The 20,000-nt window shown below is 55.3% G+C and overlaps 1 protein-coding gene across 1 annotated transcript in view; it reads right to left on the reverse strand.

Moving 5' to 3' along the window:
- The window catches only part of LOC140403815 (ICOS ligand-like), a 128,360-nt gene that overhangs the window by 37,967 nt on the left and 70,393 nt on the right, over positions 1-20,000 (reverse strand). The window contains exons 3-5 of the mRNA XM_072491978.1: positions 11,958-12,299; positions 2,718-3,011; positions 1,369-1,515 (exon numbers count right to left, since the gene is read on the reverse strand). Of these exons, the coding sequence (XP_072348079.1) occupies positions 1,369-1,515; positions 2,718-3,011; positions 11,958-12,299 (783 nt within the window). The remainder of the gene's footprint in view (positions 1-1,368; positions 1,516-2,717; positions 3,012-11,957; positions 12,300-20,000) is intronic.

Here is a 20,000-nt window from a genome sequence, read left to right on the forward strand (position 1 = left end):
CAGAGAGATCTGGGAGTTCAGGTCCATTGTACCCTGAAGGTGGCAACGCAGGGCGATAGAGTGGTCAAGAAGGCATACAGCATGCTTGCCTTCATCGGACGGGGTATTGAGTACAAGAGTCGGCAGGTCATGTTACAGTTGTATAGGACTTTGGTTAGGCCACATTTGGAATACTGCGTGCAGTTCTGGTCGCCACATTACCAGAAGGATGTGGATGCTTTAGAGAGGGTGCAGAGGAGGTTCACCAGGATGTTGCCTGGTATGGAGAGTGCTAGCTATGAAGAAAGGTTGAGTAGATTAGGATTATTTCCGTTGGAAAGACGGAGGTTGAGGGGGGACCTGATTGAGGTCTACAAAATTATGAGAGGTATGGACAGGGTGGATAGCAACAAGCTTTTTCCAAGAGTGGGGGTGTCAATTACAAGGGGTCACGATTTCAAGGTGAGAGGGGGAAAGTTTAAGGGAGATGTGCGTGGAAAGTTTTTTACGCAGAGGGTGGTGGGTGCCTGGAACGCTTTGCCAGCGGAGGTGGTAGAGGCGGGCACGATAGCATCATTTAAGATGCATCTAGACAGATATATGAATGGGCAGGGAACAGAGGGAAGTAGATCCTTGGAAAATAGGCGACAGGTTCAGATAAAGGATCTGGATCGGCGCAGGCTGGGAGGGCCGAAGGGCCTGTTCCTGTGCTGTAATTTTCTTTGTTCCTCTGCGTAAAAAACCTGCCTCGCACATCTCCTTTAAACTTTGCCCCACGGACCTTAAACCTATGCCCCCTGGTGACTGACCCCTCCACCCTGGGAAAGAGTGCCTGCCCATCCACTCTATCCATGCCCCTCATAATCTTGTGGACCTCTATCAGGTCGCCCCTCAACCGTCTTTGGAATGAAAACAGTCTGAATCTATTCAGCCTCTCCGCGTAGCTAACACCCTCCAGACCAGGCAACATCCTGGTAAACCTCCTCTGCACCCTCTCCAAAGCCTCCACATCCTTCTGGTAGTGCGGCGATCAGAATTTGGCGCAATATTCCAAGTGCGGCCTTACCAAGGTTCTATACAACTGCAGCCTGACTTGCCCGTTTTTATACTCGATGCCCCGTCCAATGAAGGCAAACATTCCGTCTGCTTTCTTGACGACCTTGTCCACTTGTGTTGCCACCTTCAAAGATCAGCGGACCTGCACACCCAGATCCCTCTGACTTTCTATATTCCTGAGAGTTTTCTCATTTACGGTATATTTCCTGAAATATATAATGTCGAAGCAAACCCAGTTGATTCAAGTTGGTGTTGAGTAATCTAAACACATAAATGCCACCTAATCTTGTACTTAAGGGTCAGTTAAGTAAAGTAAAAGAGATGATCACTTACTGTTCAGTAAAGGCCTGGCCTTCATTAAAATGTAAACTGCCAGTGAAACTGCAATGGTTACTGTCACTAAGACTACTGGAATAATCCATCCGTGATGTGGGTCGCTGACATGGAGGGTGATCTTCGTCTGAGATCCTTGAGAGGAATCTGTCCAAATACAAAAACATATTGAGACAGGAAAACATGAAGAATAGAATCCCTACAGAAAGAGGCTTCTGGGTGGCCCAGTGGTTAGCACTTCTGCCTCATAGCGCCAGGGACCCGGGTTCAATCCCGACCTCGGGTCACTGTCTGTGCGGAGTCTGCACGTTCTCCCCGTGTCTGCGTGGGTTTCCTCCGGGTGCTCCGGATTCCTCCCACAGTCCAAAGATGTACAGGTTAGGTGGATTGGATCTGCTACACTGTCCCTAGGTGGGGTTACAGGGATCGGGTAGGGGATGGGGCGTAGGTACGGTGCTCTTTCAGAGGATCGGTGCAGACTTGATGGGCCAAATGGCCTCCTTCTGCACTGTAGTGATTCTATGAGACCATTTGGCCCATCGGTGCAACCCACCGGGCTCCATCCCCATAACTCTGCCTAACCTTTGGACACTAAGGGGCAATTTAGCCTGGCCAATGCACCTAACCTGCACATCTTTGGAATGTGGGAGGAATCCGGAACACCCGGAGGAAACCCACGCAGACACGGGGAGAACGTGCAGACTCCGGACAGACTGACCCAAGCCGGGAATCGAACCCGGGTCCCTGGCGCTGTGAGGCAGCAGTGCTAACCACTGTGCCCCCGGGGATGACCTACTGTTACAAACTGAAAGTATTAAAGAACACATTAAATTGTCAGATGAATTGTTGACATTTTTGATCTCTCTTGGTTTGAAAGCAAATGGGAAAAGGCCCAAGTAATGAAATCCCAGGCCACAGATTTGGGATCCGTTATACCACATGGACATAAGGAAATTGATTTTCACAGAATAGAGGCTATTTTAAAGCTCCCACTCCCTACTCGTTAATGATGGGCCAGAAGTCCGTCATAACCAGCAGCTAAGTGTCGCCAGGCTCCAATCATGCAGCAACTTGGAGTAAGGAAATGGGCAATGATGGAGATACAAAGGTGTTTGCCCTGTTCACCGGCCCCAAATGCCCTAGGGGGGGAGCACTCTGTCTCCATTACCCACTCCCAGAGTGCCAGCAGCTCAAACCATTCGATTCAACAAGATAGCTCAATACTGCACCTGTGTACAATGGATTCGGACTCCATAGGGTCGGCTACTGGATCCCAAATCACTTCACCACCACCCCCCCCCGCCGCCAACTCCCCAAAGGGGAAGGATATGTGGTTCAGCTTTACTCACTCCAATGTACAGTGGCTGTTTTATTCTCCTGGAGCTTGGCATTGTATATCGAGCAGGAAACAAAGTTTGATTTAGCTTCGATCCAGACCACAGAGGTAACGTTGCACAGTTCGCTTTTCGAACAATGAACCAGATTCTTGACCGTCCTGTTTTCATTCAGGGTGTTCATGGTCGCCCAGTGTATGGTCGGTTCGGGATAGCCACCCCATGAGGAGCAGATCACCTTCACAAGCGCTCCATGACCCAGGTCTGTCTGCCCAGCTTCCACAGCCAACACCGGCTCCGTGTAATGAGCTAAACCGCAACGAACAAAAAGGCCAGAGGTTAGTTGCGGAGTTCAAGGGTCGGTTTCAAACCTTAACTTAAGATGTTATTGTGTCACTCCCAATCAGTAAAATAAAAAGTCATCACTCAAATTGCAAGGGCTTTTGAGATAAAGATCAAAGAAAAGTGCAGCACAGGAACAGGCCCTTCGGCCCTCCAAGCCCGTGCCGACCATGCTGCCCGACTAAACTACAATCTTCTACACTTCCTGGGTCCGTATCCCTCTATTCCCATCCTATTCATGTATTTGTCAAGATGCCCCTTAAATGTCACTATCGTCCCTGCTTCCACCACCTCCTCCGGCAGCGAGTTCCAGGCACCCACTACCCTCTGTGTAAAAAACTTTGATGTCTGGCTTCAGTTCGAGAGAGCATTAGTGAGGTTGCACCAGGAGCATTGTGCACAGTTGCGGTCTCCCTATCTAAGGATGATGTATTTTCCAGAGAGGGAATGCAGCGGAGATTCACCAGATGAATCCGTGGGGTGGCGCGATTGTCTTGCGAGGAGAAATTGAGGCAACTGGGTCTGGGTTCTGAAGGGTTTCAAAGAAGGAGAGGTGACCTCGTTGAATTCTTACCAGGCGTGACAGGGTGGATGGAGATAGGGGGCGGGATTCTCCGTCCCTCCGCACCCGTTTTTCGGCGCGACGCACCCCGCCGGCAAAGGGATTCTCCGTCCCGGCAGCCGGCCAATGGGGTTCCCATTGTGGGAAATCCGCGGGCGTGAGTGCGCTGCCGGCGAGGAGGAGGATCCCGCGATGGAGAATCCCCCCCGGTATGTATGCCCCGGCCGGTGGGTCTGGAACCAGGAGACACAGTCACAGAATAAGGAGTCGGACATGTAACGCTGAATGAGGAGGAATTTCTTCGTTCAGAGGGTGGTGTGTCTTTGAGATTCTCGACCCGAGGGAGCAGTGGAAGTTCAGTCACCGAGCATGTTCAAGGTAGAAATCGATTGATTTCTGGTGACTAATAACATCAAGGGTTATGAAGATAGTGGGAAAAGTGGTGTTGAGGTAGATAGAACCATAGAATTACTACAGTGCAGAAGGAGGCCATTCGGCCCATCGAGTCTGCACCGACCGTCTGAAATAGCATCCTACCTAGGCCCACTCCCCTGCCGTATCACCCCATTACTCCACATAACCTGTGCATCTTTGGACACTAAGAGGCAATTTATCACGGCCAATCCACCCAACCTGCAAATCTATGGACTGCGGGAGGAAGCCGGAGCACCCGGAGGAAACACACGCACACACGGGGAGAACCTGCAGACTCCGCACAGACAGTCACCCGAGACTGGAATTGAACCTGGGACCCTGGCGCTGTGAGGCAGCAGCGCTAAACACTGTGCCACCGTGCCGTCCATCACGGAGGTTAGTCATGTTCTGATCGACGAGCCAAAACTGACTTGTGCTGCTGCATTGAATTTAACACATCATAGATTATCATAGAATTTACAGTGCAGAAGGAGGCCATTCGGCCCATCGAGTCTGCACCGGCTCTTGGAAAGAGCACCCTACCCAAGGTCAACACCTCCACCCTATCCCCATAACCCAGTAACCCCACCAACACTAAGGGCAATTTTGACACTAAGGGCAATTTATCATGGCCAATCCACCTAACCTGCACATCTTTGGACTTGGGAAGAAACCGGAGCACCCGGAGGAAACCACGTACACACGGGGAGGATGTGCAGACTCCGCACAGACAGTGACCCAAGCTGGAATCGAACCTGGACCCTGGAGCTGTGAAGCAATTGTGCTATCCACAAGGCTACCGTGCTGCCCATCATCACACTGTTGTCAGCAAAGGGTTAAGGAAAATTCCAAGGCTTTTTACACGTACATAAAAAGCAAGAGGGTAGCCAGGGAAAGGGTTGGCCCACTGAAGGATAGGCAAGGGAATCTATGTGTGGAGCCAGAGGAAATGGGCGAGGTACTAAATGAATACTTTCCATCAGTATTCACCAAAGAGAAGAAATGGTAGATGTTGAGTCTGGAGAAGGGTGTGTAGATAGCCTGGGTCACATTGTGATCCAAAAAGATGAGGTGTTGGGCGTCTTGAAAAATATTATGGTAGATAAGTCCCCAGGGCCTGATGGGATCTACCCCAGCATACTGAATGAGGCTAGAGAGGAAATTGCTGAGGCCTTGACAGAAATGTTTGTATCCTCACTGCCTTCAGATGATGTCCCGGAGGCTGGAGAATAGCCAATGTTGTTCCTCTGTTTAAGAAGGGTAGCAAGGATAATCCCGGGAACTACAGGCCGGTGAGCCTTACTTCAGTGGTAGGGAAATTACTGGAGAGAATTCTTCGAGACAAGATCTACTCCCATTTGGAAGCAAATGGACGTATTAGTGAGAGGCAGCATGGTTTTGTGAAGGGGAGGTTGTGTCTCACTAACTTGATAGAGTTTTTCGAAGAGGTCTCAAAGATGATTGATGCAGGTAGGGTAGTGGATGTTGTCTATATGGACTTCAGTAAGGCCTTTGACAAGGTCCTTCACGGCAGACTGGTACAAAAGGTGAAGTCACACAGGATCAGGGGTGAGCTGGCAAAATGGATACAGAACTGGCTAGGTCATAGAAGGCAGAGAGTAGTAATGGAAGGGTGCTTTTCTGATTGGAGGGCTGTGACTAGTGGTGTTTTGCAGGGATCAGTGCTGGGACCTTTGCTGTTTGTAGTATATATAAATGATTTGGAGGAAAATGTAACTGGTCTGATTAGTAAGTTTGCAGACGACACGAAGGTTGGTGGAATTGCGGATAACGATGAGGACTGTCAGAGGATACAACAGGATTTAGATCGTTTAGGGACTTGGGCGGAGAGATGGCAGATGGAGTTTAATACGGACAAATGTGAGGTAATGCATTTTGGAATGTGTAATGCAGGTAGGGAATATACAGTGAATGGTAGAACCCTCAAGAGTATTGACAGTCAGAGAGATCTAGGTGTACAGGTCCACAGGTCACTGAAAGGGGCAACACAGGTGGAGAAGGTAGTCAAGTAGGCATACGGCATGCTTGCCTTCATTGGCCGGGGCATTGAGTATAAGAATTGGCAAGTCATGTTGCAGCTGTATAGAACCTGAGTTAGGCCACACTTGGAGTATCGTGTTCAATTCTGGTCACCACACTACCAGAAGGAGGCTTTAGAGAGGGTGCAGAAGAGATTTACCAGGATGTTGCCTGGTATGGAGGGCATTAGCTATGAGGAGCTGTTGGATAAACTCGGTTTGTTCTCACTGGTACGACGGAGGTTGAGGAGCGAGGTCTACAAAATTATGAGGGGCATAGACAGAGTGGATAGTCAGAGGCTTTTACCCGGGTAGAGGGGTCAATTACTAGGGGGCATAGGTTTAAGGTGGGAGGGGCAAGGTTTAGAGGAGATGTACGAGGCAAGTTTTTTACGCAGTGGGTGCCTGGAACTCACTACCGGAGGAGGTGGTGGAAGCAGGGACGATAGTGACATTTAAGGGGCATCTTGACAAATACATGAATAGGATGGGAATAGAGGGATCCGGACCTAGGAAGTGTAGAAGATTGTAGATTAGTCGGGCAGCATGGTCGGCACGGGCTTGGAGGGCCGAAGGGCCTGTTCCTGTGCTGTACATTTCTTTGTTCTTTGTTCTGAAGCTGGGAGAGTCATCTTGGCTTTGCACCTCCTTCCCAAAGTTCCAAATCCAGGTGTTGAGCGCTGCCCAGAGCTCCAAGTTTTCCAATGGATCCCTTCCTTCTGCACTGTTTATTTATTCACACCAGACAAATCCTAAACCACTCTAGAGATTTGTGACCATTTCATTCCTTCCGCCTGACATTAGTGAGGCCTCATTAGCATACTAAATTGCCCCTAGTGTCAAAAAAGGTCAGATGGAGTTACTGGGTTATGGGGTTAGGGCGGAGGTGTGGGCTTAAGTAGGGTGCTCTTTCCATGGATCGGTGCAGACTCGATGGGCCGAATGGCCTCCTTCTGCACTGTAGATTCTGCGATTCGATGATTCTTGAGAATGGAGTGTGCTTGAGAATGGAGTGTGAAGAAATAACCACATTGCAGTCACATGTAGGCCAGACCGGGGAAGGAAGGCAGATTTCCTTCACCATTAGTGAACCAGGTGGATTTTTTTAATGACAATCCATTGTCCAATCACGGTTAATGATACTAACTATTTAATTTCAGATTAATATAGTTAATGGAATTTAAAATCCCGAGGTGCCCTGGTGAGATTTGAACTCACATCTCCAGGTCGTTAGTCCAGCTCCTGAATTCCCCATCCAGTAACAGAGCCACTGTGTTACCGTTCTCAACATCACCAACGGAGGAACTGGGACAAACTGCACGTTCAGTCAGATGCACCATTAGTGTCATCTGTAGCTCAATGGGTAACAATTGCAGGGCTGTGGGAATAATTGAGTTGGTCTTGCAGTCAGGCTAGCAGGCACAATGGCTTCCTTCTGTACTGTAACCATTTGACATTTCATTGGGAGTTTTCATTCCGAGTTACATTCAGAGTGCAGCAAAATTAAGAAAGGCATGCTTGGATTCAGCTGAGGAATCTACACAAGAGTGCTTCAAATAATGTATCGTCAAAAACAATTTCGAAATTCCGGTAGACATTTAGACCTGTCAACATGTTTCTGTTCACACACGTCCGAGGTAACATATCTGCCGAGAGTATATTCTTGGGACAAGCGTAGTCAATTTGGTACATCTGCTGGAAAATCTCTGCAGGACCTTTGCTTCCCCTTGTTGAGCGAGGAGAAGAGAAACATGGCATTTGGACAGGCGGGAAAATGGCCAATTCGGGTTTTGGGGGATTGCTATTTCTGCCGTTACAACAGCCCTGGGAAGGGCAGGGTTAACAGCATCGTCTGCAGTTCCACTTTTTAACAGAGCATGTGTGCACACCATCAGTTGCAAAGACTAATCATAGAATCATAGAATTTACATTGCAGAAGGAGGCCATTCGGCCCATCGAGTCTGCACCGGCTCTTGGAAAGAGCACCCTACCCAAGGTCAACACCTCCACCCTATCCCCATAACCCAGTAACCCCACCCAACACTAAGGGCAATTTTGGACACTAAGGGGCAATTTATCACGGCCAATCCACCCAACCTGCACATCTTTGGACTGTGGGAGGAAACCGGAGCCCCCGGAGGAAACCCACGCACACACGGGGAGAACGTGCAGACTCCGCACAGACAGCGACCCAAGCCGGGAATCGAACCTGGGACCCTGGAGCTGTGAAGCATTTGTGCTAACCACTGTGCTACCGTGCTGCCCAATGATGGGATAAAACTTTATTACAACTGCAAAATTTGGACGATGATTTTACAGCACGTTGCCAAGACTTTGTGCAATAAACAAATAATTGGGACAGTCTCCGAGTGGTTGGATTCGTCTTCTGAAAATAAAACATTTATGTGGGATGCATGAGTCATTGGCAAGGCCAGCATTTATTGCACATTAAACAATGGCAGCAAGACGCGTCACTAAACTGTTGCAGTCTATCTGGTGACTACACCCATCGTGGCTGGTGTCAGGACTCTTGTTTTACCTTATTCTTATAAGAATTGTTTCGGCAGGTTGGTTAGCAAATTAGAAATGTTTGGGATTGATGGGTCCTTGGCAGCATGGATTAGAAGTGGGCTCAGAGACAGGAAACCGAGGGTAGGTACGGATGGTCATTTCTCAGGCTGGAGACCAGTTGAAAGTGGAGTTCCCCAGGGCTCAGTGTTGGGACTCTTGCTTTTCCTGATTTATATAAATGATTTCGAAGTGGGTGTGGAGGGCAATATCTCTAAATTTGCGGATGATACTAAGAACAAAGAACAAAGAACGAAGAACAAAGAACAATATAGCACAGGAACAGGCCCTTCGGCCCTCCAGGCCTGTACCGGTCATGATACCAACCTTGGCCAAAACCCTCAGCACCCTTATGCCGTATCCCTCGATATCCATCCTCCATGTGTTGGTCAAGATGAACGCCGTTAATGTATCTGCTTCCACAACCTCCCCTGGCAACGCGTTCCAGACACTCACCACCCTCTGTGTAAAAAACCTGCCTCGCACATCTCCTCTAAACTTTGCCCCACGGACCTTAAACCTTTCCCCCTGGTGACTGACCCCTCCACCCTGGGAAAGAGTGCCTGCCCATCCACTCTATCCATGCCCCTCATAATCTTGTCGACCTCGATCAGGTCACCCCTCAACCTCCGTCTTTCTAATGAAAACAGTCCGAGTCTATTCAGCCTCTCCGCATAGCTGACAACCTCCAGACCAGGTAACATTCTGGTAAACCTCCTCTGCACCCTCTCCAAAGCCTCCACATCCTTGTGGTAGTGTGGCGACCAGAATTGTGCGCAATATTCCAAGTGCGGCCTTACCAAGCTGCAGCCTGACTTGCCAGTTTTTATATCCGATGCCCCGTCCAATGAAGGCAAACATCCCGTCTGCTTTCTTGACTACCTTGTCCACTTGTGTTGCCACTTTCAAAGATCTGTGGGCCTGCACACCCAGATCTCTCTGACTTTCTATATTCCTGAGAGTTTTCTCATTTACGGTATATTTCCCCTCTATGTTAGACCCAACAGCACGTCTCTCGGGACTTGTGGGAGGAAACCGGAGCACACGGAGGAAACCCACGCAGACACGGGGAGAACGTGCAGACTCCGCACAGACAGTGACCCAAACTGGGAATCGAACCTGGGACCCTGGAGCTGTAAAGCCACAGTGCTAACCACTGTGCTACCGTGCCCACGTGGCTCATGGCTCGGGTGTGGGGAAGGGGGGGTGGGGTGGGGAAGGGGATGTGGGGAAGGGGGTGTGGGGGGGGAAGGGGGTGTGGGGAAGGGGGTGGGGGAGGGGGGGAGGCAGGGTGGAGAAGGGAAGGTGGGGGATGGGGAGTGGGATGGGGAGTTGGGGAAGGGGGATGGGGAGGGGGATGGGGAGTGGGGGAGGGGGATGGGGAGTGGGGGGAGAGGGGTGGGGTACGGGTGTGGGGAAGGCAGGGTGGGGGTGGGGAAGGGGAGGTGGGGGATGGGGAATGGGGGAGGGGAGTGGAGAAGGCAGGGTGGGGGTGGGGTGGGGGGGTGGGGAGGCAGGGTGGGGAAGAGGGAGTGTGGGGGAGGGGGCAAGGGGGGTGGGGAGAGGGTGAGTGGGCAAGGGGGGGGGGTGGTGGAAGGGGGTGGGGGAAGGGGAGGTGGGGAGAGGGTGAGTGGGGAAGGGGGGGGTGTGGGAAGGGAGTGTGGAGAATGGGGGTGGGGAAGGGGGGCTGCGAATGGGGTGGTGGTGAAGGAACGGTGGGGAGGGTGAATGGGGAAGGGGGTGTGCGGGGAGGGGAGTTGGGGAGAGGGTGAGTGGGGAAGGGGGGTGTGGGGAAGGGGGGCTGGGAAGGGGGAGTGGGGAAGGGGGGGCTGGGAAGGGGGTGGGGAAGGGGGGCTGGGGAGCGGGTAGTCGGAAGGGGGGTGTGGGGAAGGGGGGGGTGCGGAAGGGGGGTGTGGGGAAGGGGGTGTGGGGAAGGGGGGGTGCGGAAGGGGGGTGGGGAAGGGGGTGGGGAGAGGCTGAATGGGGAAGGGGGTGAGTGGGGATGGGGGGAAGGGGGGGTGGGTGGGGATGGGGAAAGGTGGCCTGGGGAGGGGGGTAGTGGGGGAGGGAGGTGGATTGGGTTTCCAGTCTCAGGACTGCATTCAAATGAATGGAGATGAATGAGGCCTTTTGCATGTTCCCGCTGGGTCTGGGCAGGAACTTTGTTGGGGCTGGCAGGGTGCGGTGGGTCTGTGGGGCGGGGCTGTGGGGCAGGTGGGGGTGTGGGGTGGGTGGGGCTGTGGGGCGGGTGAGAGTGTTGGGCGGGGTGGGGCTGTGGGGTTTTTGCCTCACCCCCAGTTCAATGGGCCATCGCGATTCCCAATCCAACCCCAGTGACGTTTTTAAGATTGGTTAGGCTGAGGCCTCCTGTCAGCAATTGTGGGCATCACAGTTTGAGATACAGACTCAGAGAGGGTAAAGGAGAGATTTACTGGAATGATCAGGAATGAGGGACTTTCAGTCAGTGGAAAGAATGGAGACGCTGCTGCTGTTGTTTATCGAGCAGGAAGGGAAAGAGGAGATTTGGTAACATTATTTGAAACCCTGGGGATTGGGAGCAAAACCAGAGGTGGCTGGAGGATGTTTGTTGAACCACAAGAAGTTACTGTGTCCTGAGAGGCGGTGCCTGAAAGGTTGGTGCAAACAGATTGAAGTGTGACATTCAGAGCAGAACTTTATCAGGCAAACTCAGGACAAGCAAATGGCTTTTCTTAAAGGGGAAATGATTCCAACGTTTATTTGTGCTTCAAGTCGACTTCAATACGAGTTCTATCAAAGAACAAAGAAATATACAGCACAGGAACAGGCCCTTCGGCCCTCCAAGTCTGCGCCGACCATGCTGCCCGACTAAACTACAATCTTCTACACTTCCTGGGTCCGTATCCCTCTATTCCCATCCTATTCATGTATTTGTCAAGATGCCCCTTAAACGTCACTATCGTCCCTGCCTCCACCACCTCCTCCGGCAGCGAGTTCCAGCATCGAATGAATAATCCATGATGACCAATAAGTCCTGCCATGTCCACATTCCCAGAAAAAAATTTAAAATAAATATTTGCTTGAGGGGGTTGAACAATCTGCTGAATATATCATGGGGCAGTAATCAAACCTGGGGTTCAGTGTTACACTGTCTAAATCTCAGAACCACAGTGTGCTTGACATTGCACGTCTGATATATCAAGCGAGTCACTTGGAATTATTTAGCAGAATGTAGAAAACATTAAGCCAATTTCTTAAGTAAGTTCCTTCTTTCATAAAGCAGAGAAAAACTCCTTCCCCGTTACCACAGCAACCTTTAAAAAATAAGTGGATGGTAAAGGAACAACTTACCTGCGACTTGCAATGTGACTGAAACAATCAGGACCACCTTGTATTCTGTCGGTTGCTTCATCTGAATCACACAGGTGTATTCAGCTTCATCACTGACTCGCAGATTAGACAGGAGGAGGGAAAAGTTGCCGTCTTTGAATTTGTCTGTAAAAAGTTTGACTCTGTTGCTGTAATTCTGATTGGCATGTTCTTTGCCGGAGTAAAAGGCATGGATATACTGGTCAACTCTCTGCCAGTACACACGGATCCCATCATTGGCGTGGTTTTCCAATGTGCTATTTTCACAAGGCAGGAGGGCACTTTCCCCAACAATTCCTGACACTGCGATAGTGGACAAGTGACCTGGGCAATAAAAATAATGAATACATGGAGGTGTTGTTTTGCAAATGATTTAAAAACTGGGACTGGAATCAACAACGAGAAAGAGGCTGAGAAAAACGAGGTTTCGGGGATTGAGCACTTTGGGGATGTGTTCAAATGGAGCATGTTTGCAGGGCTGGTGGACTTGGAGGGAGAGTGTGAGTTGCCCGGGGGGGGTGGGGGGGGGGGGGGGGGAGCGGCATTAGGTACCCGCAGGTTCGGGACTTCAACAGGAAGGAGTGCCGTTATTTCCTGGACAGCCGGCCCTGGGGTTAGGTGGATTGGACGTGATAAATTGCCCTTAGTGTCCAAAATTGCCCTTAGTGTTGGGTGGGGTTACTGGGTTATGGGGATAGGGTGGAGGTGTTGACCTTGGGTAGGGTGCTCTTTCCAAGAGCCGGTGCAGACTCGATGGGCCGAATGGCCTCCTTCTGCACAGTAAATTCTATGATAATCTATGAAGGTGCTGTCACAGGATGAAATAGGCGAGGGGAAGTTGTCGGATATCTACAAGGAGTTGATGGAGTGGGACGGAGCCCTGGTGGGGGTATTAAAGTAAATGGGAGGAGGAGCTGGGGGGGGCCGATGTTTTGGCCTTTGCCTCCCTGATAGCCCGGAGGCGGATTTTGCTCGAATTGCAGGGCTCGGTAAAGGGTGAATAACCTTTCTGGGTTGAAAGCAGTTTCAGAGTTGTGCAATCTGCAAGGTCCATGTACGGTTCCCTCCCTCGGAGACTGCACAGGTTGGGTGGGGAAAATTGCGTCATCCACGAACGGCATTGAAAAGAAACAGATCTCCTGTTATTTTGTACTTGCTAAACTGCTCTCCACCTCCCATCAGCTAATTGTGTTGCACTGACATCATCATTTAAATTTAGGCACAAAATGTCAGCTTGTGGCTTTGTAAAATACATGAGATATTGATCATGAGTGTGCAATATTTTCAAACCAGTTTCTCCAGGGAGATAAAGTACCTCAGAGGAGGCATTCTGTGTCCTGTAACCGTCCCACAGCAAAGCATTCAGTCCAGGAATCCCTTATCTACTGTCAAAGTCACCCCTGGTCTGGTATTATTATTGTACATATAAGATATGTTATAATATTGTGAGGCTATAAGAGGAGAGATGCAGAGAAACTGCGTCCCCTGGTTGGGGAATGGGATTGGGAAATCCAGATTACAGATTGGGTCTCGGGATAAGGCCATTTAGAACTGAACAAAGAACAAAGAAATGTACAGCACAGGAACAGGCCCTTCGGCCCTCCAAGCCCCTGCCGACCATGCTGCCCGACTAAACTACAATCTTCTACACTTCCTGGGTCCGTATCCCTCTATTCCCATCCTATTCATGTATTTGTCAAGATGCCCCTTAAATGTCCCTATCGTCCCTGCTTCCACCACCTCCTCCGGTAGCGAGTTCCAGGCACCCACTACCCTCTGAGTAAAAAACTTGCCTCGTACATCTACTCTAAACCTTGCCCCTCTCACCTTAAACCTATGCCCCCTAGTAATTGACCCCTCTACCCTGGGGAAAAGCCTCTGACTATCCACTCGGTCTATGCCCCTCATAATTTTGTAGACCTCTATCAGGTCTCCCCTCAACCTCCTTCGTTCCAGTGAGAACAAACCGAGTTTATTCAATCGCTCCTCATAGCTAATGCCCTCCATACCAGGCAACATTCTGGTAAATCTCTTCTGCACCCTCGCTAAAGCCTCCACATCCTTCTGGTAGTGTGGCGACCAGAATTGAACACTATACTCCAAGTGTGGCCTAACTAAGGTTCTATACAGCTGCAACATGACTTGCCAATTCTTATACTCAATGCCCCGGCCAATGAAGGCAAGCATGCCGTATGCCTTCTTGACTACCTTCTCCATCTGTGTTGCCCCTTTCAATGACCTGTGGACCTGTACTCCTAGATCTCTTAGACTTTCAATACTCTTGAGGGTTCTACCATTCACTGTATATTCCCTACCTGCATTAGACCTTCCAAAATGCATTACCTCACATTTGTCCGGATTAAACTCCATCTGCCATCTCTCCGCCCAAGTCTCCAAACAATCTAAATCCTGCTGTATCCTCTGACAGTCCTCAGATGAGATGAGAAATGTCTTCACTCCAAGGGCGCGAGATAGCGTAAGAAGGCCGGAGAGTCCAAAAACGGGAACTGCGCCAGGCGGCAAAGTTAGCGATGGAACCGGCCCGCTCCCATAGGCGAAATCGGAATCCCGCCGTAGCGTGGCAAGAAACTAATCACCACCACTTAAGCCCCATTTCCGTACAGTTAACGAGAGCGACGCCACATCCACCGGCCTCCCATCATTCAGCGGCCTCCCCAGCAAGTGCTCGCGCGAACCTGGCGGAAGGGCGTCTGGGGGAGCTGAGGAGGGGAGTAGCCACCTTTGCTCACAGGGAAAGAGGCCAGGGGCGCTGGGTTTGCCAGCCCAGGGGTGGGGGTGGGGGGGGGGGGAACCCCCGCAGGGGTGGGCCGCCTTGGGAGGGTGGGAGGAGAGGCAACTGGGGGGTAATCGCTCGCAGCACCACCGTGCCGACCCTTGAGTCCCAACCCCATTCCAGGGGCAACCCGTGTCCCTGCCCGTCTGCCCCACCGATCACCCGTAACCCCCACCGACTGCTGAGGCCTCTGGCTGCGCGGCTGAACGTTATCGCCAATAGGAAATTGGCAATCGTGCGTAACTGAGCACTTGGCACATCCCGGCTGAATTCCCGTGGGTAGGCGGGCCATGTAGCATGTGGGAGTCATTGAACATGGAACATAGAACATGGAACATACAGTGCAGAAGGAGGCCATTCGGCCCATCAAGTCTGAACCGACCCACTTAAGCCCTCACTTCCACCCTATCCCCGTAACCCAATAATCCCTCCTAACCTATTTGGACACTGAGGGCAATTTCTCACGGCCAATCCACCGAACCTGCACATCTTTGGACTGCGGGAGGAAACCGGAGCACCCGGAGGAAACCCACGCACACACGGGGAGAACGTGCAGGCTCCGCACAGACAGTGACCCAGTGGGGAATCGAACCTGGGACCCTGATGCTGTGAAGCCACAGTGCTAACCACTGTGCTACCGTGCTGCCCAACATTCCCAACACACCTTGATGCCTGGACACTGCGGGAGGCAACACCACACACGCAGCAGCCAACATCCCAACACCCAGGGGATGGGGCACAGCTCCGGGGACATGACCATGGCCGGAGGGTGGGTGGGTGCCACAGTGGGGGGGGTTGCCCAGAGAGGCAGGCAAAGGGTCCGTGGGAAGAAAGTGACAGAGGCATCATAATGGTTGTACAAAACGTTGTTTAATGTGCTGTACAATACCCCATTCCGAATAGTGCTGCTCGCCCGACCCGGTCCGCACGCACACATAGCCCCTTGTCCCGAATGAGGCCCCCCTGCACCCTGATCGATCCTCCCCCGACCCTGGCGGCGGGGGACTGGGCCCGCAGCCGCCTCGCGAGTTTCCCGAACGGTAGGACCACATTAGAAATACGCCGTTGGGGACGGAGAATAGCGGAGTGGGCCTCTGGGGGCGGGCCTCAGGGGGCGGGCCTTAGGGGGCGGGCATTAGGGGGCGGGCCTTAGGGGGCAGGCGTCAGGGGACAGGCCTCAGGGGGCGGGCCTCAGGGGGCGGGCCTCAGGGGGCAGGCCTCAGGGGGCAGGCCTTAGGGGGCAGGCCTCAGGGGGCAGGCCTCAGGGGCGGGCCTCAGGGGCGGGCCTCAGGGGGCAGGCCTCAGGGGGCAGGCCTCAGGGGCAGGCCTCAGGGGACGAGCCTCAGGGGGCAGGCCTCAGGGGGCAGGCCTCAGGGGCGGGCCTCAGGGGGCGGGCCTCAGGGGGCGGGCCTTAGGGGGCGGGCATTAGGGGGCGGGCCTTAGGGGGCAGGCGTCAGGGGACAGGCCTCAGGGGGCGGGCCTCAGGGGGCGGGCCTCAGGGGGCAGGCCTCAGGGCAGGCCTTAGGGGGCAGGCCTCAGGGGGCAGGCCTCAGGGGGCGGGCCTCAGGGGGCGGGCCTCAGGGGGCGGGCCTCAGGGGGCGGGCCTTAGGGGGCAGGCGTCAGGGGACAGGCCTCAGGGGGCGGGCCTCAGGGGGCGGGCCTCAGGGGGCAGGCCTCGGGGCAGGCCTTAGGGGACAGGCCTCAGGGGGCAGGCCTCAGGGGGCGAGCCTCAGGGGGCAGGCCTCAGGGGGCAGGCCTCAGGGGCGGGCCTCAGGGGGCAGGCCTCAGGGGGCAGGCCTCAGGGGGCAGGCCTCAGGGGCAGGCCTCAGGGGGTGAGCCTCAGGGGGCAGGCCTCAGGGGGCAGGCCTCAGGGGCGGGCCTCAGGGGGCAGGCCTCAGGGGGCAGGCCTCAGGGGGCGGGCCTCAGGGGGCAGGCCTCAGGGGCGGGCCTCAGGGGGCAGGCCTCAGGGGCGGGCCTCAGGGGCGGGCCTCAGGGGGCAGGCTTCAGGGGCGGGCCTCAGGGGGCAGGCCTCAGGGGGCAGGCCTCAGGGGCGGGCCTCAGGGGGCAGGCCTCAGGGGGCGGGCCTTAGGGGCAGGCCTCAGGGGGCGGGCCTTAGGGGGCAGGCCTCAGGGGGCGGGCCTTAGGGGCAGGCCTCAGGGGGCGAGCCTCAGGGGGCGAGCCTCAGGGGGCAGGCCTCAGGGGGCGAGCCTCAGGGGGCAGGCCTTAAGGGGTGGACACTTGCGGGGGGGGGGCGGACAGTGAATCGCGGAAGCGGCGCCGTTCCCGATTTGATGCATGAAGTTGGATTCGCCGACCGCGATTTCGGGGAGCGGAGAATCCAGCCCTAGAACTAAAGGAGATCATTTAAAAATAAGGGATCTTCTATCTTTGTCAGAGATGGGACGAAATCTTTTCTCTCAGACGCTTGTGAATCTTTGGAACTCTCTTCCCCAGCGAGGGGCGGAGAGCCACTGAATTTGGTTAAGGCTGAGATCAACAGATTCCTGACTCACAAAGAGGTCAAAGGTTATTGGGTTGAGGTTGACAAGCCGTGATCTTATTGAACAGCGGAGCTGGACAAGGGGCCGAATGGCCTACCCCTGCTCCTCACTCGTATGTTTGTAAATTTGAAGCTCCCTGTAGTCAGCACACTAACCCCGCCCCCCACTAACCCCAACCCCCACTAAACCCGCCCCCCACCAGCCCCACCCCCCACCACCCCGTCCTCCTCCACTAACCCCACCCCCCAATAACCCCGCCCCCCACTAACCCCACCCCCACTAACCCCGCGTCCCAACTAACCCCGCCCTCCCCCACTTACCCCACCCCCCACTAACCCCGCCCCTCACTAACCCCGCCCCCCCACTAACCCCACCCCCACTAACCCCGCGTCCCAACTAACCCCGCCCTCCCCCACTTACACCACCCCCCACTAACCGCGCCCCTCACTAACCTCGCCCCCCACTAACCCCCCCCAACCCCCACTACCCCCACTAACCCCGACCCCCACAAACCCCGCTCCCCACTAACCCCCCCACTAACCCCACCCCCCACTAACCCCGACCCCCACAAACCCCGCTCCCCACTAATCCCCCCACTAACCCCACCCCCCACTAACCACAGCCCCCCCACTAACCCCGCCCCCCACTAACCCCACCCCCCACTAAACCCACCACCCTCACTAACCCCACCCCCCACCAACCCCGCACCCCCGCTCCCCTCACTAACCCCGCCCTCCCCCACTAACACCCCCACTAACCCTGCCCCGCACTAACCCCGCCCCCCACTAACCACCCCCCCACTAACCCCACCCCCCACTAAACCCACCACCCCCACTAACCCCGCCCCCCACCAACCCCGCTCCCCCGCTCCTCCCACTAACCCCGCTCCCCCTGACTAACCCCGCATCCCCCACTAACCCCGCCTCCCCCCCACTAACCCCGCCTCCCCCCCACTAACACCGCCCCCACTAAATCCACCCACCCACTAACCCCGCCCCCCACTAACCCCGCTCCCCCGCTCCTCCCACTAACCCCGCCTCCCCCCCACTAACCCCGCCTCCCCCCACTAACCCCGCCCCCCACTAAATCCACGCACCCACTAACCCCGCCCCCCAGTAACCCGTCCCCCCACTAACCCCGTGGCCTCCCCCAACCCGCCCCCCACTAACCTCGCCCCCCCCACTAACCCCACCCCTCCCCACTAACCCCTCTCCCCCACTAACCGTGCTACCCCGACCCCACACCAACCCCGCCGCCCCACGAACTCCGCCCCCCACTAACCCCACCCCCACCACTAACCCCGTTCCCCCGATCCCCCCCAACCACCAACCCTGCTCCTCCACTCCCCCCACTAATCCCGCACCCCCACTAAACCCACTCACGCGCCCCCCCACCAACCCCGCCCCCCACTAGCCACGCCCACCTCAAACCTCACCCTCCCCCACTAAACCCGCCCCCCACTAACCCTGCCCCCCCACTAACCCCGCTCCCCCACTCCCCCCACTAACCCCGTTCCCCCGGACTAACCCCACTCACCCGCACCCCCCCACCAACCCCGCTCACCCCACTAACCCCGCCCTCCCCAACTAACCCCGCTCCCCCCACTAACCCCACCCTCCCCCACTAACCCCGCCCTCCCCAACTAACCCCGCTTCCCCACTAACCCCGCCCTCCCCCACTAACCCCGCCTTCCCCAACTAACCCCACTCCCCCCACTAACCCGTTCCTCCCCGACTAACCCCACTCACCCGCCCCCCCACCAACACCGATCCCCCCACCAACCCCGCTCCCCCCACTAATCCCGCCCTCCCCCACTAACCCTGCCCTCCCCAACTAACCCCGCTCCCCCCACTAACCCCTCCCTCCCCAACTAACCCCGCTCCCCCCACTAACCCCACTAACCCCGCGTCTCCCCCACTAACCCTGCCCCCCGCTAACCCTGGCCCCCCCGCTAACCCGGCCCCCCCACGATCCCCGCTCCACCGCCCCCCCAATAACCCCGCTCCCCCACTAACCCCACCCCCCACTAACCCCCCCCACACTAACCCTGCCCCCCACCCCCCCTACTAACCCCGCCCCCCACTAACTCCCCCCCCCACTAACCCCCCCACTAACCCCCCCACTAACACCGCTCCCCCGCCCCCCCACCAACCACGCTCCCCCCCACGATCGCCGCACCACCGCCCCCCCCTGACCCCGCTCCCCCCTCAAATCCCACTCCCCCCTCACTAACCCCGCACCCCCCACTAACCCCCCCACTAACCTCGCTCCGCCACCCCACCACTAACCCCGCTCCCCCCACTAACCCCCCTCCCACTAACCCCCACTAACCCCACCCCCCCACTAACCTCGCTCCCCCACCCTCCCACAAACCCCGCCCCCCACTAACTCTCCCCCACTAACCCCGCCCCCCACTAACCCCCCCCACTAACCCCGCTCCCCCGCCCCCCCACCAACCACGCTCCCCCCCACGATCCCCGCTCCACCGTCCCCCCACTAACCCTGCTCCCCCTCAAATCCCACTCCCCCTCACTAATCCCGCTCCCCCCACTAACCCCAGCCCCCCACTAACCTTGCTCCGCCACCCCCCACTAACCCCGCCCCACTAACCCCGCTCCCCCGCCTCCCCACCAACCACGCTCCCCCCCACGATCCCCGCTCCACCGTCCCCCCACTAACCCCGCTCCCCCCTCAAATCCCACTCCCCCCTCACTAATCCCGCTCCCCCCA

The sequence above is a fragment of the Scyliorhinus torazame genome, chromosome 29 (assembly GCF_047496885.1).
Source record: "Scyliorhinus torazame isolate Kashiwa2021f chromosome 29, sScyTor2.1, whole genome shotgun sequence".
Lineage (NCBI taxonomy): Eukaryota > Metazoa > Chordata > Chondrichthyes > Carcharhiniformes > Scyliorhinidae > Scyliorhinus > Scyliorhinus torazame.